At 38.1% G+C, this 24,344-nt stretch overlaps 1 protein-coding gene across 18 annotated transcripts in view; it reads right to left on the bottom strand.

Annotated features, from left to right (window-relative positions):
* The window catches only part of SYNE1 (spectrin repeat containing nuclear envelope protein 1), a 529,474-nt gene that overhangs the window by 182,986 nt on the left and 322,144 nt on the right, over positions 1 to 24,344 (bottom strand). For all 18 annotated transcript variants that reach the window (XM_017537464.2, XM_037742153.1, XM_037742143.1 and 15 more), the window contains 13 exons: positions 23,326 to 23,663; positions 22,986 to 23,130; positions 22,069 to 22,287; positions 20,737 to 20,996; positions 18,469 to 18,634; positions 17,986 to 18,138; positions 15,295 to 15,447; positions 14,508 to 14,690; positions 13,225 to 13,362; positions 7,654 to 7,839; positions 7,368 to 7,490; positions 6,805 to 6,987; positions 5,426 to 5,569 (listed from right to left, as the gene is read on the bottom strand). In XM_017537464.2, coding sequence (XP_017392953.1) covers positions 5,426 to 5,569; positions 6,805 to 6,987; positions 7,368 to 7,490; positions 7,654 to 7,839; positions 13,225 to 13,362; positions 14,508 to 14,690; positions 15,295 to 15,447; positions 17,986 to 18,138; positions 18,469 to 18,634; positions 20,737 to 20,996; positions 22,069 to 22,287; positions 22,986 to 23,130; positions 23,326 to 23,663 — 2,391 coding nt within the window. The remainder of the gene's footprint in view (positions 1 to 5,425; positions 5,570 to 6,804; positions 6,988 to 7,367; positions 7,491 to 7,653; positions 7,840 to 13,224; positions 13,363 to 14,507; positions 14,691 to 15,294; positions 15,448 to 17,985; positions 18,139 to 18,468; positions 18,635 to 20,736; positions 20,997 to 22,068; positions 22,288 to 22,985; positions 23,131 to 23,325; positions 23,664 to 24,344) is intronic.

Below are 24,344 nucleotides of genomic sequence, written 5' to 3'. Positions count from 1 at the left end.
AAAAAAAAAAAAAAAAAAAAATGCAATGCTCAGCTCTTACACTGCTGAGAACATTCAACAGAGATGACAGTCATTTATTTTACACAGGGTCACATAGTCAATGGCCTGTCTGTTCCTGTGATACTAGGAAGTTTTTTTTTTTTTCTAGATAAGCTAGATATTGCATATGAAACCTTAATTTTTAAATGCAGATTAGCCCCAAATAACATTTTGTATAGTCATCAAATTTTCTCTCGCACACTTCATCGTGTCTCAAATGTTGCTGAGCTTTTAACTTGAAGTGCGGTTCAAATTTAATGGCTTTTAATTTCATTTGTTTTGAAAAAAATATTTCTTTGTTATTGTTTTGGAGCAGGCAAGAATGAAAACAAAATATTATGAGAGATAAAGGTTTTAAAATGTTTACTAAGAGCTTATTGGAAATATATTTTGGATAGCACATAGCCCTTAAAAAGGTAGCTACAGATTCATTTTAGGAATATGGTAATTCTAAAATATTAAGGCGTTACTTTCTTATTTAAATATTTTAAATATCAAATATTAAAATTATACTTTATTGCATCTTTAAACAATGAAAATATATATTTCAAAACATGATTCCTAAAAGTACAAAACTACTATTCTTTTTCATTCTTTTTATTTGGTTTCTTTGAGAGGTTGTCATTTATTGTACACACAGAACACATTTTGTGGGCCAGGTGCAGTGGCTCACACCTGTAATCCCAGCATTTTGGGAGGCCAAGGCGGGCGGATCACTTGAGGTCAGGAGTTCAAGACCAACCTGGCCAACACGATGAAACCCCGTCTCTACTAAAAATACAAAAATTAGCCAGAAATCATTTGAACCCGGGAGGTGGAGGTTGCAGTAAGCCGAGATTGTGCCACTGCACTCCAGGCTGGGCAACAGAGTGAGACCCTGTCTCAAAAAATTAAAAAATGGAGCACATTTTATAACAAAGACATGATATCTTAATGTCTGAAATAATTGTGTACATACATACACATACACTCATATATACACACACACACATATGTATACATAGTCATTCCTCAGTAACTGAGGGGCATTGGTTCTAGGAACCCTCTTAGATACCAAAATTCACAGATGCTTGGTTTCTGACGTAAAATGGCTTAGTATTTGCATGTAACCTACGCACATCCTTCCAAATACTTTAAATCATATACCAAATCAAATACTAATAATACCTCATACAATGTAGATGTCATGTATCATAAGTAGTTGTTATACTGTACAGTTTAGGGAATAATGACAAGAAAAGAAGATGAACCTGTACAGATGCAACCATCCTTTTTTTTCCCTCAAATATTTTCCATCCATGGTTGGTTGAATTTATGGATGCTGAACCTATTGATATGGAAGGCTGACTGTATGCAAAACACACATGTGCACCTGCACACACTCACACATTTTGTTATTATTGTTGTTTTTGTTTGTTTCTCCCTCCCAACCAAAACTGAGTGGAGGGAAAAACAGCCCAGCAGAACTCAGCCAGCAGGCTGTCTTCTTGACTCCTAATATTATAGGAATTTTTAATACAAGGATTTAAAAAGTAGAAATCATTGCTTCTTTTCCTCTGGGGTTGCAGTTAATTAAACCTAATAGGATTTTTAAAAGCAGTGATTGAATAGCTATTTACTACATCTCATCTAGCGGCTAGCACATGGGTACTCAATAAATGACATTTATTGTAACTAGTTAATACTAGAAGAAAACATCTAGCAGATTATTGGACTCCTTGAATTTCAAGTCACCAAGCTTTCGTACAACGGTTTGCCGCTGTACAAAACTTTGAGGAATCTTTATTTTTAATTATTTTATCTTTTGAGATGGAGTCTCACTCTGCCAGCCAAGCTAGAGTGCAGTGGCGCAATCTTGGCTCACTGCAACCTCCATTTCCTGGGTTCGAGCCATTCTCTTGCCTCAGCCTCCCGAGTAGCTGGAATTATAGGCATGCACCACCATGCCCAGCTAATTCTTGTATTTTTAGTAGAAACGGGGTTTTATCATGCTGTCCAAGCTGGTCTCAAACTCCTGACCTCAAGTGATTTGCCCACCTTGGCCTCCCAAAGTGCTGGGATTATAGGTGTGAGCCACTACACCCGGCAATTAGAGGAATCTATGAAACAGAGTTAATTTTAGGCCTTCCACCCTTTGTAACCACATGACCAGGCACAGCTCCCTGCTGCAGTATCCTGCAAAGATGTGCCCACATTGAAAGCAAGTGACCATTTCTTAAGCTGCAATTCTCAACCTTATTGTGTACAAAACTCATTTGAATTGTTTCTTTTTTTTAAAAAAAAAAAAAATGCAACTCTGGTCACCAATTCCAAAGGTTTTGACTTACTAGGTGTATGAGAGTCTGCATTTCATAGTTAGCCCATGTGACTCCAATGCACATGACTTTCATTGAGAAACAGTACTCTGTGACTTACTTCTGCCAGTGTAAACCTCTTATATCTCATTGCCTTTGAGGGTTGGTTATTCATGCTGTGGCCAAATCCACTAAAATAAAATGAAACACTTGATTTAATATTACCCATTCTGTTTATAAAATTTCTGAAAATGTTTATAAAGGTAGGAATTTCAGGTAGGGTGGCCACTAGAACAAAGGCAGCCCTCTGTAGCCAGTCTCCGGTATTCAGGAGCAGGCTTTCTACATCAGGTGGAAAGAAAAGAGGTGTGAGTATTCTCTCCTATGATTTAAAAGTGGTAGGATGATTTTTTCAAATTAAATGTAACCTTTGAAAAATTATTTTAAAAAGTATGAATTCTTGCCAGACACGGTGGCTCACGCCTGTAATCCCATGGGAGGCTGAGGAGGGCGGATCACAAGGTCAAGAGATTGAAACCATCCTGGCCAACATGGTGAAACCCTGTCTCTACTAAAAATACAAAAATTAGCTGGGCTTGGTGGCACATGCCTGTAGTCCCAGCTACTTGGGAGGCTGAGGCAGGAGAATCACTTGAACGTGGGAGGTGGAGGTTGCAGTAAGCCGAGATCACACCACTGCAGCTTGGCAACAGAGCAAGATTCCCTCTCAAAAAAAAAAGTATGAATTCTTAGGCATAAATAAATGATCGGTTATTTTTAAAGTTATTTGTAAGAAAACTAGATTCACCATAAGATGGAAATTCCATTAAAACAAGACAGAGAATACAGGAAAAAGCCCTCTTCCCAATTTGTATGTTATCATCAGTTAAGCTTTCTCCCCTTAGCGCTTTCCTTCCTGTGTTTGTTTTCTACATACAATGAAGTTCATACAGGATTGCATCATTTTTTACATGAAAATGTGTTCTAAGTCACAGTTAGTTTAAAACTAACATGTAACATGGATGTTCAGAACTGTGAGAAGAAAATGTGACAAAATTAACAGCTCACTGAGCCAACAGCCAGGAACACATGGTCCATTGCTGACTGAGCTGAGTTCACTCTGATCTTGGGGGACTCATTTGTTTTCCTGGGACTTCATTATTCTCTTTTGTTTAATGAAGTAGCGCACATAGTTTCTGCTACAGTGGAAGAAAAAAAATCACAGAATTTGGAGACAAAGATACTAATTTCAATCAGTTGAGTCTAATTTCAATCAGTTAATAGATTTGGGAACTCAAGAAGTAACTTTTTTCTAAGCTCAGTTTTTTTTTTTTTTTCCTTACCTCATAAGGTTGGTATAAAAAAGTGATGTAAAATTTTGTTAAGTTACTTTAAAAAACATAAGGCTGTCTGGGCATGGTGGCTCACATCTTTTATCCCAGCACTTTGGGAGGCTGAGGCAGGCATGTCACTTGAGCCCAGGAGTTCGAGACCAGCCTGGGTACCATAGTGAAACCCTGTCTCTAGAAAAAAATGCAAAAATGGGCCTGAAGTAATGGTATATGCCTGTAATCCTAAATACTTGGAGGTTGAGGTGGGAGGATTGCCTGAGCCCAGGAAATAGAGGCTGCAGTGAGCCATGATCCCACTGTGAGCCATGATCCCACTGTGAGCCATGATCCCACTGTGAGCCATGATCCAGCCACTGAACTCCAGCTTGGGTGATATAACAAGACTCTGTCTCAAAAAAAAAAGAAAAAAGAAAAAAAAGAAAGAAAAGAAAAGAAAAAAAAAAAGCACAAGTTTCTCAGGGAAAAAAACCCCATAAAACACAAAAGTTTAGTAGTAGTAATAATTGTTACTTTAGACAAGATTTAGAAAAATATCTGTACCATGATGGAAAAGTTGTTACAACAAAATTTTGGATCCTCCTAGATGGGATTAAAAATAGTTTCAAAATAAATATGTAATGTATAGTCTATATACATTATAGACTTAAACAGTGGTTTCAAAAATCTACATAACATTTTCATTTAACCATTGCATGAGAAAAATCATTAACATAGATAATGTCTACAGTTGTAGGAGTAAATATAGATGGGATATTTAAATTATTTTGTAAATCATACATAAATGAAAATTATCAGCATTTGTATATGTCAAGAAATTAAAGAATTAATTGCATTTGGAGAAGGGGGGTGAGATTTTCATTCTTAAAAAGCAATAATTTGAATCTTTTGAGAATCTCAATATGAGTGGTTTGGAAAATTGTTGTTCTTGTGATAAAGTTAAAATAGAGCATATGGAAGGGTATACTTCATATACTCTATCATTGGTACAGAAAAAATAAGACACCCTCCTTCTAGTTATTTACCAAAATTCACAGAGCTATGAACCAGCCCCCGAGGGAAAGAGCGAACTTGACCTATATGGAATTGACAGGTCAGGAAAGGAAATTCTCTGCTAAGCTCAATCACTCAAGGACTATGATCTCTGGGACAGGTTCTGCACAGGATTGGTCAAGTCCTAAGGTCATGATGATGCCAAAGGAACAAGGAAAGAGGAACATTGGAAAACGAGGCACATGTTAGCAGGCCCAATCTGAAAATTAGCAAAGTAAACGACATGGGCCATCCTCCGATTTTGGGGAGAGGAACTGAAGTGACTAATATTTCAAAGAAGAAAATGTTTAAAATATTAAGTTTTTTTTTAAGAGAGCAATCAATGCAGCAAGGCTTTGAGCATTACTGTTTCTCGTAGGCATTAAAAGCAGGATATAGACTGTGTCTTCGTCTATATCCCTAGCGTATTAACTGTGAGAATTCTGGGTGCAGGAGATGACAATCAATGAGTCCCAAGAGTTATAACGTGAACAACATGTAGAGAGGCTGTGGAATAAGGGAAGGCATGTGTTACTCAATTAGCAAAAACGGCACTCACAATGCTTAGACAGCCAAAGAGGATGCCCAGGAACTGAACACATTCAGTGCAGCACAGGGGAAACTGTTCTCTTCCATTCACCAGAAACCAAACATACACTCAAATCAAGCCAGTTTCCTGCTCTCAGTATTTTGCCTGCATTCCTCCCTCACCTCATGCCGAGAAATCTGAGCTTGTAGCTCCTGTATGTTACTGGTGGAGACAGGTTTATCCTCAATCTCTCTGTGAGCTCCTTCTATCAGTTGCTGGAGATGCTTCATTTCTTGCTCATATTGTTCATACTGCACCACAGCCTCCTTTAAAAAAAGAAAAACATAGAAAGACTTTTTTTCCTCTGTCAATAACTACGTAAGTGATTCTGTAGTATAGCTCCTATGTACCTGTACGGGTAGGGAATGAAGAAGTGATGGGTAAAATTCCTAGATGGTTTGGATTCTTCACTTTACTTAGATATTTCAGAGCTTTCTCTCTAAAATATTGTAGCAAAATTATTGATGGAATCAAAATAGTTAAGTGGTTAGGATTCCTCCTCTCTCTTTTCCCTACTGATATTATCCAGAAGATGGAAGATAATGGTCGGAAAATGTGAGGCAGTGTGGGAAACATTTCATTTTTCTATCTAACAAATACTGAATATATAAGTAAGATGCTTAGCTAAGTGCTGCGGTAGGGAATGAAAATATGAATTATGGGCTGGGCATTGTGGCTGATGCCTATAATCTCAGCATTTTAGGAGGCCAAGGTGGGTGGATCATGTAAGCTCGGGAGCTCAAGACCAACCTGGGCAACACGGTGAGACCCCCCCATCTCTACCAAACAAAAGTATACATATATATAAATACATATATATATACACACTCATATATATAATTCATATATATATGAATTATGCATGACATTTAGCCTCAGGATTTTTCTATCCAACAAATTACAAGATAGCAAGGGGAAAGGATAGTTGACCAAATGAGGCACTAGTGATTTTAATGAGATACTATTGATACAATTTTTGGACAAAGCAAGAAATGTTAGCTGAAAGGAGACATAAGGTAAACAGTGTCATTTCTTCCTGGTAAATGGTTTTCTCTTACTAGGTAAAGAGACTAAGAATTATATTTGAATGCATTTTTTAGGCACTCAAAAGAAAACGGATTTAATGCCTCAATAAGCTAACATGAAAAAAGTCTGTAACACAAGATAACTGTAAACCTATATTACCAGTATCTAGATGATTCTTAGGTGAATAATGAGATAAAAACATTTAATTGTATAGGAAATTAATCTTTACAAGTTCTTTATTTAAAAAGATGGCTAAAAGATAATTTTCACCAAGGATATCTTTTTTATAGCATTCCCCGGGCTTTTGTGGGTGATCCAAATGACAGCATTTTAATCTCCTTATTTTATAAAACCACAACAGCCTGTAAGATTTAACACCCTGGTGTGTTTTGATGGCTGAGCCCACACATTGCTAAGAAAAGAAGCCCATGATTCATCAGTGATTGCGCTGCTGGTGTGGGCACCCTGCACCTGCCTGCATGATGTTGCACTGCTGGATGGCGGTGTGCTGCAGCCGGCTGGCCTCTTCCTGCAGCCGCAGAGCAGCATGGCAGAGAGGTAAGCTGGCGACCACATCCTCGGGGATCCGGAGTGCACTCTGGCAGATCTGCACTGCTTGTACCTTCGGCTTCAGTGACTCCATCTCAGACAACAAATGCTGAAAATGCGATTTCACAGTTCAAAAATGTAATATTTAAATCATTGATTTCATAAGCAAAAGGCACTTACTAAATTATAGTTATGTTGCAAGTTATAAACATTTTGCAAAAAAATGTTTAAAACAATGTTGAGTTTAGGGGCCAGGCACAGTGGTTCATGCCTATAATCCCAGCCCTTTGGGAGGCTGAGGTGGGTGGCTCACATGAGCTCAGAAGTTCAAGACCAGCCTGGCCAACATAGGGAAACCCTGTCTCTATTTAAAAATAAATTAAAAAATAATAAAAAAACAGTGTTGAGTTTGGGAAGCATTTTTCCTTGCTATCCTCTTTTAATCATATAGGTTCCTGCCCCTTTTTACTACAAATTAGTTCTGCTTACCTGCCGATGAGAGAGCTGCTCCTTGAGACTGAGACGTCCAACTTCTGGAGAAGTCAGGGTTGCCTGGGCTTGCTCCAAGGCAGCTTGTAACTTTTTCAACTCTGCTTCAAATTTTTTCATATCCTGGAGAGTAAATATCAATATATGGTACTTGAAGTCCAAAGTCACAGATGAAGAATAACATCACAGTCAAGAAACCACATCACAGGTGAGCACAGTTTCCATAGTGACATTGCCATTTACTTCTAATGACAGGCTTTTATTCTTTTTTTTTTTCATTTTTTACCTTAGCTGCATCTTGGAGGTTCTGCAAACGAATTTTGATCATCTGTTGCAACTCCTCAGTCTCACGTCCCAGTTCTGCCACTTGCTGAGACATTTTTTCTGTACAGTACACGCTAGTGAGGTAGTGTAATTTCTCAGTCATTGCTTCCAGGTCACTGTGAATTTCTTCAGATTCTTCTAGCAGGGTCTAGAGTGAATTGTCAATATTCATGAAATTGACGGGTAGGTAGAAGGGTATAGGCATTCAACATGGTATGTCATAAAGTCCCCTGTGTAAGTTCTGTGTGTTCGTTATTGTGTTTAACCTTCACACCCCTGTGTCCACTTTCTACTTGGTAGCCACCTACTATTATGACTATTTCACAGAAAAAGAAATCACAGTTCGGGAACTGTAAACAATGTGCAGAGGTCACATGTCATACTACGTGGGACCATGAGGCTTCTGCTTTGTCAACCCCAGCCTGCCCCCGCGTGAGAGCCAGGACATAGGAATTCTAGAAGTGAAAAAGCTCAAACACATTAGGTGTCTTATTCATGTCTCTGGGTCTACCTTTTCTTATATTTAGACTCAAGATTTACTTTTCAGCTCTCATATTCTATATTAAGATTGAAGTCATATTTGTCTAAGAAATGAAAATAAAACAAGCTCATTACAAGCAAAAACCTTGGATCACTTGCTTTAAGTGAGACCCTTTAAAGGGGTAGAAGATACATGCAATATCAAGAGAAGGAAAAACAGCCCTCATCGTTCAGAATGATATCATCTACTGGGTCTAGCAGAAATACAATGGCTAAGTAACCATACAATGTGCATTATATGAAAAGTAGAGTGAAAGAGAAGCCTGTGTGAAGAGATGACTCTGACTTGGGGAAGATTGGGAGAAGGTCTCCTGGAAGAGTCACATTTGAGCTCAGTCAGGATGTTTGCAATCTGACAGATGAGGAGGAAAAGGAAAGACATTTCACACAGAGGGAGCAACATATGTACAGGTACAGAGGTGGGTGAACCCAGAATGTGCAGTTAGTGGGGTATGTGATATGTAAAGAGGAGAAATGAAGAATAGGATATTATTCTTAGGCAATAGATGGTATTTATTTTTATTTTTATTTTTTTAATTAATTAATTTATTTATTTATTTATTTATTTATTTTAGAGACAGGGTCTCGCTATGTTGCCCAGACTGGAATGCAGTGGCTATTCACATGCATGATCCCACTACTGATCAGCACGGGAGTTTTGACCTGCTCCATTTCTGACCTGGGCCGGTTCACCCCTCCTTAGGCAACCTGCTGGTCCCCCACTCCCAGGATGTCACCATATTGATACCGAACTTAGTGTGGACACCTAATCAGCATAGTGCACTACAGCCCAGAACTCCTGGACTCAAGCGATCCTCCAGCCTCAGCCTCCCAAGTAGCTGGGACTACAGGCACGCACCACTGTGCCCAGCTAGACTTTTTTAAATGAAGCACTTTCTTTTCTCACAAAAGATGTTTATAAATATATATATTTAACAGATAAATATATACTTTTATATAAGATATATATTTAACAGATAAATATCTGTATATGATATATAATAAGATATATTTATACAAGACATAATTATCTTTAACAGATATATATAGTAAGTACATATATAATCTGCTAAATATATTTAATGTAAATGTATAATTTAAGTATATATATTAATAAATAATGGAATTAACTATTTTAAATTATTTAAATATATATTTAATATATAAAAATATTAAATAGAAAATATATGACTTGGAAAATATTGAAATTATAAAGAAGAAAACAAAATAGCTCATCATCTTATAACCCAGGAATAACTTTAAGAATTAACTGCTGATGAACATTTGGGCATATTTTTAGGTATTAAGCATTGAGGTCATGACATAAGTATAGTTTTCCATCTTTCTGTTTCACCTGACATTAGTGTAACTGGAAAAAGGTCCCAATCCAGACCCCAAAAGTGGGTTCTTGAATCTTGTGCAAGAAATAATTTGGGGCAAATCCAGAGTAAAATGAAAATGAAAAGAAGTTTATTAAGAAAGTAAAGGGTTGAAAGAAAAGCTCTCCGTTGACAAAGTAGGGTGTTCCCAAAAGCCGGAAGAGGAATGCAGCCACCTTGGGTACAATGTCTACTTATAGATAAGACAACAAAGCAAAAACTCAAGGACATGTGCTCTACAAGGGCCTGCAACAAAAGATTGTTATTCTTTGTGTAACTGCTGTCCTCCATAAGAATCTATGTTAAAAGCATTCTTGGATCTATATATAATATATTTAATATAGATTCAAGAAATTTTTATTCTTAAGATATCAGGACATCAGGACATTTCCTGAATCTGTTATTTCCCAGATCTATTAAGTCCTGGGTCTCTTCTGTAAACATTATCAACCTGTCTCTTTAACCATAATTATCCCGTGACTAATATGCCTATCCTGTGAATGCTACCCAGCAGGTTTCATCCTCATTTACCCAGCTCCTATTCAGGTCCCTGTGAAGTTTCTCTGGTTCTCACATCTCTGACATTAGAAAAAATATACAGTAATGGACTTTCTTTCTTTCTCTCTTCTTTCCTTCCTTCCTTCCTTGCCTCCTTTCCTTCCTTCTTTCCCTCCTTCTTACGGAGTCTTGCTCTGTCACCCAGGTTGGAGTGCAGTGGCATGATCTCAGCTCACTGCAACCTCTACTTCCCAGGTTCAAGCGATTCTCCTGCCTCAGCTTCCTGAGCAGCTGGAATTACAGGTGCCCACCACCATGCCTGACTAATTTTTGTATTTTTTAGTAAAGAATGCGATTTCACTATGTTGGCTAGGCTGGTCTTGAACTCTTGACATCAGTGATCTGCCCGCCTTGGCCCCCCAAAGAACACAATGGCTTTTCTCACAGTACACTCTTTTTAAGTAAACACAGACTGCTTTACTTCCTAAAGGATGCATGTGAGAACTCCCCAAAATAGAGCCCACAGTCTGCGTTCTCTCTTCAGCTTTTGAGCCAGATCGTCTCAGGACCTGATGTCTTTTTCACTGTGCCCCATGATGCAGTCAACCAGTCTACCACTCAAGTCTTAGAAACCTGGAAATTATCCTTGATTCCTCCCTCTCTTTCACCCAATTCAAGTCTCCAAATAGGAGAATTCTACCTGCTTAGTATCTCTTGACTTTGTCTTCTCTTCCTAATCCCCAAAGAGAGGCCTTGTCATCTTCTACTGATACATCTTTTGTATTGTCTTACCTTCCTCAATGTGTTTCCCAAAGGCTGCTAAAGTTGCTTTCTTAAAATACAAGTCTGGGCTTGTCCTTTGCAGGCAGAGGCTTCAGAGTGACTTTGGGATAAAGTCCAAATTCCCAACAGACTTTTAGGATCTTTTTCTTATCGCTCTATTGTTATCTCTTATCCCTTTTTCCAGCACCAAAAAGAGCATTCCTCATCCTTACTGCCAGGATTTCAACACACATTTTTATCTAAACATGTTCCGCAAGTAGGCTGTCTGGTTTTTCAGCACTCAGCCCAGCGTCACCTTTTCCTGAGAAGCCTTCCTCTTAAACCCTGGGTGGGTGGTTGGGATGAGTACCCTCCTGCGCCCTCCATCTCTGCACTAATCACACTATATTATAATTATCTCCTTTCTATCTGTCCCCTCCCCTAAATAATCAACTCCCTGCGGTGGGGACAGGAAATATTCTTTGTACTCCAAATGCCTACCCAAAGTCCTTTGGGAAAGTATTCTATGTTTGTTGAATAAATAAACAAACATCTGTATTCGCAGAATTTTAGGAGACCAAGGCAGGGAGATTGCTTGAGGCCAGGAGTTTCATACCAGCCTGGCTAACATGGTGAAATCCCATTTCCACTAAAAATGCAAAAATTAGCCAGGCGTGGTGGCAAGTGCCTGTAGTTCCAGCTACTCAGGAGGCTGAGGCATAAGAATCACTTGAACCTGGGAGGTGGAGGTTGCAGTGAGCCGAGATCACACCACTGAGCTACAGGACAGGGTGAGACAGGTCTCAAAAAAAACAAAGTCATGATCACTGGAAGGACTTCATTATATTCCATTATATGCCAATGTTTACTCAGAAAAAATTATTTGATATTTAAATTTTCTTTAAAATTTCACTACAGTTATTAATACTGCGAAAAATATTTTCTATATTTCAGATTATAGCCATAATAAGGAGTCCAAAAAGGATAGTCAACAGGCCAGGGTTGTAACATTTTTGACAGTCACCATCCATTTTGCCAATTATTTTTCAAAGAGATTTTACCAGGATACCAGCAGTGTTTGAGAGCTCTTACTTCCTTAAATATGAACTTGAAAGAAACAGTTAGGAACTTGACAGTTAACTTTTTCTTTCTTTCTCTCTTTTTTTTTGCTGATATTTGCATTTCTAGACTTCTAAGGATGTTGGCTTTTTTTCATTGTTTTCAAATCAATGGTAACTTAAGTCCTGTCTGTTCATATCTATGCACATCTTAAAGCAAAAGATTGGAGTTGCTTAAGAAAGACATTGTGGGAAGAGTATGCAAAGCTGATCAGAGAAGAAAGACTCTGGACAGAGGGAAAAAATTAGGAGCTGTCAAAGCATTCCAAAAAGGGAGAAATGGGGCTTTGAGCTAGAACCCTGTAAACAAGAATGGAAACGGCGATTCATTTAAAAGCCACAAGTGTACATAAATGAGAGAGAAAATCTAGATAACTTGAGGATACCCACGTAACTCCTAAAAAAGTCATTCTATATTTTATTACAAGATAACTAGCCTATTAACTATCTGTATCTAATTTAAGCTCAAGTTACAAAAGGATGAAATAATTTCCTGGATGACGTGACTGAGAGAACAGGAACATTTTTGTCACCTAACTTCAGAGGAGATGAAGTAATATCGCCAGTGTGTGATGTGGAATGGTGGCTTGCTCTGGGCTGCCTGACCTCCTGTGGAAGGTCAGATGACAGGCCTGGCTGAGGGCTGAGGGCTGAGGGCTGAGGGCTGAGGGAGGAGGGAGGAGGCGGGAGATCTCCCACTGAGCACCTGCATGTGCCAGGTTTGCACGTATGTACCTAAAACCATTTGATCTTATGATAAGTCTGAAATACAAATATTATTGGCATCTTCATGCAAATGATGAGAAGACATAATTCAGACAGGCAAAGCATTGTGCTCCAAATCACACACTGGCAGAGCTTGGTTTTCCTACCAGTCTGAGTGTGGAGCCTAGAATCTTCCCACACTTCATTGCATCTCTTCATGGAAAGATCTTCCCACCAGAATCCTACAGACAATTGTTTCAAAGAAACTACAAAAAATGAGTTCTACAAGGCTGATTGGTTTTGATCTTGGTTTAAGGGAGGTTTAGGGAAGATCAAGGATATTTATTTACTCAATTTCATGAGAAGCTCCTTTCTGTCCAACTGCTGAACAACTCAGGGGTACCTTAGCATTCTTTTTATCTGTTAAATACAGTAATTTTATATCACAGCCCTCTAAACGTTGTGTCAGTCCACCCAGTTAAATCAAATTGCCCTTGGTTACTTTTTAAAAATTATTTTTTCTAAAGTTACCTGATGCAAAATATACTGTTCCCGAAGCTGGCTTGCAGAATTCCATGCAATATTTCCATGTGCCAAGACTTTAGCTTTCTCAATCCACTTCAAAATTAATTCAAGCATTTCATTGTATTCTTCTAAATGTGATGCTGCCTGAAAAACCAGTAACATTAAGGTAATAAGTGGAAACTCAGCTTCTTGAGCTATAAATCAGTTTTCTCTCTCTTTGGACACAACAATCTGAGGGGTTGATCATTATAATATCTATGATATTCAATAAAAAATCATTTCCCTGTTGAAAATTTTCCAAGGTTTCTCAGTGACCTTAGGATAAAGCTCAAGTTCTTAATATGATTGAATTATTCCTCTCTTTCTTTTTTTTTTCTTTCTCTTTCTTTATTTCTCTCTCTCCTTCCTTTCCTTTCCTTTCTTTTATTTTTTTTGAGACAGGGTCTCACTGTCATCCAGGCTGGAGTGCAGTGGCAGGATCATGGCTAATTGCAGCCTTAATCTCCTGGGCTCGGGTGATCCTCCCACCTCAGCCTCCCAAGTAGCTGGGACCACAGGCATGTGCTACCACACCCAGCTAATTTTTTGTATTTTTATTAGGTTTCACTGTGTTTCCCAGGCTGGTCTCTAACTCCTAGGCTCCAGTGATCCTTCTACCTCAGCCTTTCAAAGTGCTGGGATTATAGGAGCCACCATGCAAGGTCTTCCTTTATCCCTTCCTTCACCCTTCCCTGAATAAGAAGGTGGCAAGTGGCGATTATGGAAGACAGTTTCAATACTATAATTAATGGGTTACCAACTCCTGATTTTAACTTGTCCCTGATTATATTAACAGATTTCAAAAGTCTAGTCTATATGCAACAATTATTACAGATTCACAACCTGAACCTATTAAATCAATGTAAGCTGATAGATATGTAGCTTACTTAAAGATACTTGAATTCACCCCAAACTGATTTCATAAAACATGTTAATGGGTGAATATTTATTTTATAAAATACTTCTCAGTTTTACACAACATTCACTCCAAAGTTCATTTATAGGACCACCTTTGTCAGCGACTATACCATATGGCTGGATATAAAATAAGGGCTGGTTTATACCTAAGTCTTAGGAGCACAGGTGCAGCATGAAATAAGCTACACCTAAACTACTCTCCCATTGTCCATTTTATCTTTTTATTTATTTATTTGTTTTTTTATTTTTTATTTTTTATTTTCAAAAGAGAAAAGCAGAACATTGAAGTTTCTGCCTTGGAGGACTTGGATTACTTGGCACAGAACACATACCTGATTGAGCTTGGAGAGCCGATTCTCAGCCTGCCTTATGGTCTGCTGGTGAAGTTCAGTCAGTTTTCCTATCTTCTTGACCAGTGGTTTACCCAGTTGGCCATTCTGTTCTGAGAATTTCTGTACTGCTGCATCTAATTCCATTAGCTTTGAATTACAGTCATCTAATTCCTCTCCCAGCACCTTGACGGTCATCAAAATGAAAGAACATTAGAGAACAGAAAATAAATTTCTCCAGGTTTTACAAGATCAGACTGATTTTTGTCAAAGCCAAATATTATAATGAATAATTCTACTATAATTCTACTATGATCCGGTCATTTTTGTTTCTTCGGCTGGAAAGGCAGAGCAGGATATGTTGTAATTCTGGTGTTTATTTCCTATGAGGCTGAGTGAGAGGGCTAACATTTTCCTTCTGCCCCACCCAAAAAGGATTAGAGTCCCTGAACTCATCAACAGAGGAAAGACACAAATTTAGCTACTAAGGACACAATCCACTTTGAAATATATATACTTGTATTCCTAAATCATCATTTACTTCTCCTTTGACACTTGTCTTTCTTACACACACATACATGTATGCATATTTATTAATACTGTTCAATTATAATAAGTTATGTAAATGGATCTGTGTTGCTTCAGCTATAAAATTTCTTTACCACCTGCTTTTACTATTTGGTTTCAATAAAGGTTTCTAAAAGGTTTTTATCCTATATCCCCAAGTAAAAATGATTCCAAAAGCTATTTAATTCGTTCAGTAGTCACCCCTTCTATTTCTGCTTCTTACCTTTTGGTCAGTTTTAGCTTGAACTAAATTATCTGTCTTTGCTTTCAGCTTAGTTAGAATAGTTGTGAGGTCTTTAGCTATCTTCTGAATTTGCCGGCTGAGTTCCTGGCTCATGGCCTTGCTCTGCTCAACTTCTTTTATTCTGTCTTGGATCTAAAAAGTCAGTGAGAACAGCAAAACAAGCCATGGTTAAAAATGGATAACAGATACTAAAAATCTTCAATGATGTTGACAAGACACATTTTAACTGCCTTGGCACTGATATGCTTAGTCACACCAGCAATGTGCAGTTCGTTACAAGCTCTTCTCGCTTTCCCTGTTACCTGACTTCACCAGCTTTATGTATTTACTGCACTCTTTGTGTTCCAACAAAGATACAAGCAATGTATGTAGAGAAATTCACTTATTAAATATTTATAAAAAAGCCACCGGGCATGGTGGCTCATGTCTGTAATCCCAGCACTTTGGGAGGCAGAGGCAGGCAGATCACCTGAGGTCAGGAGTTTGAAACCAGCCTGACCAACATGGAGAAACCCTGTCTCTACTAAAAATACAAAGAATTAGTTGGGTGTGGTGGCACGTGCCTGTAATCACAGCTACTCGGGAGGCTGAGGAAGGAGAACCTCTTGAACCCGGGAGGGTAGGTTGCAGTGAGCCAAGATCACACCACTGCACTCCAGCCTGGGCAACAAGAGTGAAACTGTCTCAAAAAAAAAAAAAAAAAAATCTTTACAGAATACTCATTATAGATGGTTGTGTAGACAGCTGAGTTTGAATCCTATCTTCTCCATTAACTAACTTAAAGACCTTGAGCACACACACCTCTAAGCCTTTTTCTTCATAAGATGGAAAATCCTCCCAAACAGTTGGAGACACACTGATTTGCTTCCAAGCACCTTTTAATAAGTGGCTGTTAATGATCTGTAACCTCCTTTTGGAACTTTCCAACTACAACCCTGTACTATGCCAACAAAGTATTAAGCACATCTAATGGAAAGGAAGGTGAAAAAAGACAATTGTCATTTACAAATTTCCAATGGCTTTGGTTTGATTTGATAATAAACATCCAAACTGTTGCTTATAATAAAATGCCGAAGAAAAGATGTTAAAGTGGAGAAACATTTCTTTATATAAGTTAAAGGTCTTTAATTAAAAAACCTTTTTAGTACGGAGAAAACACATCATTAAAAGTGCTAATGGTGTGTTGTGGCCTTCATTATTTTGAGTGTCAAAGTAAATGAAATACATATGAATAAGTATATTATAAGGAAATTTATCCAGAGAAAAACTTAAATTTAAACTTAACAAACAAAAAAACAAAAAGCAACCATGGCTGTGCAGAGGCACAAACCTGTAATCCCAGCACTTTGGGAGGCTGAGGCAGGCAGATCACCTGAGGCCAGGAGTTTGAGACCAGCCTGGTCAACCTGGCAAAACCTTGCCTCTATTTACTACAAATATAAAATATTAGCTGGGTATGGTGGTGCATGCCTAGAATCCCCACTATTTGGGAAGCTGAGGCACAAGAATTGCTTGAATCCAGGAGGCAGAGGTTGCAGTAAGCTGAAATTGTTTCACTGCACTCCAGCCTCGGGGACAGAGTGAGACTCTGTCTCAAAAATACAAAAGGAACATGAACCTGCCAAATCATCCTTCCCAATAGAGCTTCCATTGTCTAACAAGAAAAGCCAAATATAGCAATTAAATACTTAAAATAGTAAATAGCATATAATAGTAGTTTAGGTCAAAGTCCTGATGCAGTAGGATCAGATTTTGATGAGATTTTAAAAACACTTTGCATCATACACTAAAGATTCCAGAAGTAGAGACAACTGTTTGAATTTTATAGTTTGTATAATGGGATATTACTTTTTATTTCAACGGGTAGTTTAGAATTGTAGTATATCTTCTCTTTGTCTCATATACAATGGCTTTAATTAAATGTTAATAGCTTTAGTAATAAGCCACAAAGAGAGTCCTAAAAATCTATATTTCCATGCAGATGTTATTTGAGTCTATTTTCACTACATGAAATGGTGCCCTTCATGAGACCAGAGATAGAAATGGCACTCTGGTCTCAACACCAAAAAGGACTACGCATTTCTTCTTAAAGAAACAAGAATATTTGTTTTTTAGATTTATAGACAGGATTATGTTTCTTTTCACTCCTTTCCTTGGGTGTTTAGAAGCTAGGGTTACACTGATCGCTCTTCTCTAGCAACATTAGGGGACCCACCTGCATGCATTTTAGGTAATAACTCATCCCTGCCTTGACCTTATTATTCTTACTTTGATTTTTCCCTTTCCTCCAATATCTTCACCTACTTAACTGATATTTTGTTGCACTACTGAAATGAAATAACAGCTGGAAGAGTCCCTGGTACACTCTGGGCATTCACTAAATATTTACTGAACACATGAAATATATCTGACTTTTTGTTTCTTTAAGTCATTTTTTTAAAGGTGAGGGGAAGCAGAAAAATTATCTTTTATTATATGGCATTATTGGTCATATCTATGATAATCTTGCCTCTGAAAAAGACCTCTACTTTAATATTATTGTTTTATAGCCATCTATTTTTTTAAAACTCTGTCTCCAAAAAGACATGATTGTATAAATCAATAACTCACACAAGAGCATTGACCCTGTAAACAAAATAGAAAGACACTCTTTCTTGATCATAGGTTTACCTGATCGCGGATCTTTAGGTCCAACGCCACTTCAGCCAACTGAAGGGAGAGTTCAGAAGGCAATATGGTATAAAGACTCGAATACTTATCCTTCTGTTCTTCCGCCATTTTCTCAATGTTCTGTCGGTGATTTGTGGCTTCTGTTAGGAGAATCTGAAGATCAAAATAAGAAATTTTTGGGAACCTGATAAGGAGGCTGTTATACACAAAGCTGTATATTGTTCATCAACATATAATTAAGTGTGGAATTAGAGAAATATCTTAAAATAATACAACGCTCTTCTTTTGTCTCCGAATATAAAGTATGTTCACTTTAAAAAACAAAGGAAAACCCCATGAAGTGACACTAAATATCTTTTATGTAACACATTTCTGAAAATTTTAAATTCAATATTCAATACATACATACAAGTATGTCCTATGAAAATCAGGGCAATTGTTTTTTAAATGATGGATAAAGGGAATGAGGAGTTTTTTTTATACCTGAAGTTCTTCAAGTTGAGCATCTATTTCTATTGTTGGATTCCCTAAATACTCTTTCGTTTCCTGAACCCAGCATTTCACAGAATTGATCTGAGTCTCCACCATTTCTCGGTCCTTCAGCTCTTGCTTCACCAACTTTCCATTAGTCTTCACTTTCTCCTGCATGCTTCAGACACATTACAGGGATGAAACAGAAGTCATGTGAAGTAAAAGGAACCCCTAATAGTTGACCACATTTTATCCAATACGTACACAGAAATGGGAAATCTAATATCTTGCCTGCAAGTAAAGACACTTCCAGTAGCACTTCAGGTCGTGTATAAAAGAAGAATAAATGTCATATAAAGTGAATAATTTATCCTTGAAAAATTGAGTTGACTGTCTCACATGCCACTAAATTGCAATTAATTTTCCTATCTGAAGTATCCTGGAGATTATTTGATTATTTACTTTCTCTTTGGAAATCTACTAAAATGCTACATTTAAAAGTAATGTATAACTGGAATATATATGGCTATTAGAAAGTAATCTTTAGGCTGGGCATGGTGGCTCATGCCTGTAATCCCAGCACTTTGGGAGGCCGAGGCAGGTGGATCACCTGAGGTTGGGAGTTCAAGACCAGCCTGACCAGCATGGAGAAACCCCATCTGTGCTAAGAATACAAAAATTAGCTGGGCATGGTGGTGAGCACCTGTAATGCCAGCTACTCAGGAGGCTGAGGCAGGAGAATCGCTTGAACCGGGAGGTGGAGGTTGCAGTGAGTTGAGCTCATGCCATTGCACTCCAGCCTGGGCAACAGGAGTGAAACTCTGTCTCAAAAAAAAAGAAAAAAAGAAAGTAGTCTTTAAAGAAAGAATCAAGCTTTGAAAATTTCATGATTAATTGTGTTAATAATGTTCACATTTCAAGTCTTTATTTGAATTAATGTAAATTTTGTAAGAAGATTTTAAAAAGTGTTAGGTTACCCTGACATCACCTATAAGGGAGAGGTGAATGAGGTAGTATTAGTAAATTACATGAATGAGGTAATATTAATAAATGACATGAATGAAGTAATATTAGTAAATGTAGAAATTAAATTATCTATGAATATTTTTTCTCTGGCCCAAGAAGTGAATCAGGGCTAGTTATATATCAAGATTAACCTGCTCTTTCTACTAAATTCACTGCCAGTCAATGGCTATTATTTACCTGGACTGTGGTATTATCTTTGCTCCTCTATCCCTGTCACCCCAGATAGCCAAAGAGTTCTCAAACTTTATCGAAACTAAATTCTTAATAGCTCTCAACTGTTTCCCTCTCATGCTTCATTTTTCGTAAATCACCCTTAGGAGCTCCTTGAAAGTGACACACTTTTAACATGGTGACCTCCCGGGAGCAGGGGACCACCAGGTTGCCTAAGGAGGGGTGAACCGGCCCAGGTAGGAAATAGAGCAGGTCAAAACTCCTGTGCTGATCAGTAGTGGAATCTCACCTGTGAATAGTCACTGCACTCCAGCCTGGGCAACATAGCGATAACCTGTCTATTATTTTAAAAAAAATTATAGAAAAAAAAGTGACATGCTTATCCCTTTCTTGCATGTCATTCCCCTGTTTGCAAAATGCAATGCCTATCTCCATCCTGCTCAGGCTTCTGCTTAAATTTCTCTCTGCTTGTCTCTGCATGGATTCCCTCAGCTCCCTTTTCACACTTAAGGCTGCCTCAGTTGCCTATCTCTGCTGCTTAACTCTAAACGACATGAAGGTAGACACATCATGGTATCTCTAAGTACTATCAGATATGCATCTGTCAAACAAATGATTGAAGAGTTAAGGAGTTAAGGAAACTGAAAAGCAAAGATGACGGGAACAGATCCTCATTTTTTTTTTTTTTTGAGACGGAGTCTCGCTCTGTTGCCAGGCTGGAGTGCAGTGGTATGATCTTGGCTCACTGCAACCTCCGCCTCCCTGGTTCAAGTGATTCTCCTGCCTCAGCCTCTCAAGTAGCTGGGACTACAGGCAAGTGCCACCATGCCGAGCTAATTTTTGTATTTTTAATAGAGATGGGGTTTTACCATGTTGGCCAGACTGGTCTCGAACTTCTGACCTCAGGTGATCCACACGCCTCAGCCTCACAAAGTGCTGGGATTACAGGTGTGAACCACCCCGCCCAGCCAGACCCCTGCATTTTCAAGGTGGTGTGAAGGAGCACCTTCATACTCAAGTACCTATTTATCCCTTGAGTCAAGGCCAAGTTTAGTAACAGAATGAAAGTAGGTGCATAATTACTTCAGGCATCGATCTTGCATCGCGGTGATTTCCTGCATGACTGGGGGCTCTCCTCCGGGGGTAGGGAGGGCTCCATCCTGGAGCATGCTGAGGGCTTGCTGCCGCAGCATGCCCAAGGCCGACTGTTGCTGCTCCAGCTCCAGAACGAACGTGTCGTGATATTCAAGAAGAGTTAAGAGTTCTGCTTTCGAGGCTTTCTCTGCTGAACTTGCAGGTAACTTATCTTGCAGCTGATCAATCATTTCAGTGGCTTTTTTAACCTGATGACAAATGTGCATACTATGAAGTTCAGTAATAAATACACTTAAAAATAGGGTAATTCCCATAAATACTATGCACTAGTGTATTAAACCAATTAAAGATGATAAATTCTGTCCAGAATTAAAGATGATAAATTCCACATTTTAGGAAACTGGAACTTGAGCAACTGTCTTAAAAGAAAAGGAAACATCACTTCTATAACTCTGGGTTTAAAGCTTTAATCTCGAAATAATATTGGGACAATCATAGACTATATTTAATATAAAAAAAGCTTTTTTTTTTTTTTTTTAAACTAAGCAAACAAAAGACTCTTTCCAATATTTAAGTTAACATAAATGAGTACCTTTAGGGAAGATATGGTTTAAAACATTAAAGCTTTAAAAGTTGGAAAAAGTGGCTGGGCTTGGTGGCTAGTGCCTGTAATCCCAGCACTTTGGGAGGCCGAGGCAGGCAGATCACCTGAGGTCTGGGGTTCGAGACTAGCCTGGCCAACATGGCAAAACCCCGTCTCTACTAAAAATAGAAAAATAAGCTGTGAGTAGTGGTGGGTGCCTGTAGTCCCAGCTACTCGGGAGGCTGAGGCAGGAGAACTGCTTGAACCTGGGTGGTACAGGTTGCAGTTAGCTGAGATTGCAGCACTGCACTCCAGCCTGGGCGACACAGACTCTATCTCAACTTAAAAAATTAAAAAAGGAAAACGTTAAATATACAGTTTGGGTAATGAGTTACATTTCTGCTCATTTTCATGTTTCATGGCAAAGAAAAAATATCTTGGTCTTTTTCAAGGCCAGTGAAGAAAGCAAATGGGGCAAAATGGGCTTGTTCTCCTTTCAAAATTTAATTGCTCGGTTTTTCTCATTGAAATAATTTGACCCTGACTTGGGACTAAACTGTACAGTGCATTTTGTACTTTGTTTCATAACTTTGTTTTTATGTCATTGAAATAGAGATTTTAAAAAACTCTTTTTTACTTTCATAATGGTGACTTCAAAAAGGAGCAAAATACTGTTTTTCCTAACACATGATAATCAGTGAGGAAAGAAAGATGAGCTCATGGGCAATGGAAATTACCTTATTGTTAAAGCCCTTCCACTCGTCCACTGCATCTTCCAGGATCTTCTCTTGGTCCTGGGCCACAGCTCGAAGGCGTGTCCAGCGCTGCCAGACAGTGGTCATCGACCTGCTCAGGGCGGCTTTGCTGGCATCATTTCCAGTTTTCTCCAGTTGTGAAGCTTTGTCCTCAAGGGCCACAATTTTCTCATGGAAAGAGTTAACCACTGACACTAAAGCCTAGGGTTGGGGTTAGGGGACAGAAGAGAGAAGACAAAGGAGAGATCGATATTTTTTAAGTTCTATGGATCTTGGTAAAGCCCAAAATTTCCTGCAGAAGGAAATGTTTCTATATAAATTTATTCTCCTCTAGAACTCTTACTTTTACATTTATTTTTTTAACCAGAGTTAGTCTTAAAGTTTTTCAATGAGGTAAGGTGAATATTATTTATTTATTAAAAACAAAAGTGTATTTTGCTACATAAAATAACATTTTTTTCATTTTTAGAATGCATCGCAAATGTAAGTAAAGCAAACATAATATTTTAGTATGTTACATTTTTTTCTTATATTGCTCTGATAAAGGAGGACTCAGTTATAAATTTTTTAGTTTTATTTAAATTAATCTGTTATCAACAAAAAAGTATTTACTGACATTTATTAAGTGCCATGTCGTATGAGATGCAAATTGCTCTGAACATATTTTTAAAATCTTAGCTATGCATTTCCAATGGGAATCGTAAAAAGGCAGGTTACAGCATTTAATAAACTTAAAACTTCTATAAAATGTGGTTAAATGCATCCTTATTATATTGAAGCAGTCTAGGTAGAAATGAAGATTTATTGATCTGTTTCTGGAGCCATCATGTTGCAAAGACCCATTACTATTACAGAGAAAAGATATTAAAAAAAAAAAAAAAGAAGCCCAAAATGCTGACCTGGTGTTCTGACAATTTTTCTTCTGCTTCATGACTAGAGGAAGTCTTCAACAAAGAAAACTCAGACAATTTCTTTTCTGTATCATTCATCAGTTCAATAACCTCTTCCCTTGCTTTCTGGTAATCTTGCCATTGAGCTGCACATCTTGAAAGAGTCCAACAGAAATTGATAAGTAACACGATATCACTTATTTCTACAGGAAACTCTAGTGTCATTATATCTAATGATACTCAAGAAAGAAGAATGAATATATGTACTAACGTATATCATTTGTGTATTACTACCTTTTGTGTGGAAATTCATTTCACTGAAATATAAAACACAAACATCCTGAAATACCTCTGCAAGATATCCACTTGGGCACAAGAGTCTTGGCTCATCCTCTGGCTCCTGAGTTCCAGAGAAGCCATTTTCTGTGCTAGGTCTTCTTTGCCGGTTGGCTTGATGAGTGGGTCCAGGGTGGCTACCAGGCCGTGGAGCTCCTCCAGGTTACTGTGGAACTGATCCTCTGTGCTGAAAAACTCCATGTGGCTTTTGAGATTTTCCTCTGCACTCTCCACATCCAGGCCATTGCCTGCCAGCTGTAACATTTCTTGGGCATCCTCAAGCCAGTCATTAGCTGCTTGAAATACCTGATAATACCTTTGACACTGGCTATAGATTCCAGTCAAGGTAGCCTGAAAAACAGCAATTGCAAACATAATCAACTTTCCTTTGCAACGTGTTTGCAGGAAAGAGTTTCAGTCATTCAGTTGTTTCCCAGTCCTCAGTCTCATGGGTGTATCTGTTTAAGTGAATTGGTAAGTTACTGGAATATTTTTGTGGTGCCATCATTATCCTTGATTTTTCCTTATGCTATTCTTATTATAATTTTGTTATTGCCATTAAATTAAATATTAAGAAAAGAAATGGGATCGAAATTTATGTCAGTATCTTCACTAGTTCTAAAACTTCCCTCTCTGAGAAATAATATAATGCTTGGTGATATGTGGCAGAATGAATGTTTACCGAAGAGCAAGAATGTGTCAGTTGTTTAGAAGTATAACAACATGGCCAGGTGTGGTGGCTCATGACTGTAATCTCAGCATTTTGGAAGGCTGAGGGAGGTAGATCACTTGAGGCGAGGCCAGGAGTTTGAGACCAGCCTGGCCAACATGGTGAAACCCTGTTTCTCCTAAAAATACAAAAGTTAGCTGAGCATAGTGGTGCATGCCTGTAAACCCAGCTACTTGTGAGGCTGGGCACTCGAATTGCTTTGAACCTGAGAGGCGGAGGTTATAGTGAGCCAAGATCATTTCTCTGCACTCCAGACTCTGTCTCAATTAAATAAATAAATAAATAAATAAAAAATAAAAAAA

Source organism: Cebus imitator, unplaced genomic scaffold, assembly GCF_001604975.1.
Source record: "Cebus imitator isolate Cc_AM_T3 unplaced genomic scaffold, Cebus_imitator-1.0 Scaffold6, whole genome shotgun sequence".
In the NCBI taxonomy this organism is placed as follows: domain Eukaryota; kingdom Metazoa; phylum Chordata; class Mammalia; order Primates; family Cebidae; genus Cebus; species Cebus imitator.
The sequence above is the reverse complement of the archived record's forward strand: the minus strand, read 5'-3'. Positions and strand labels throughout refer to the sequence as shown.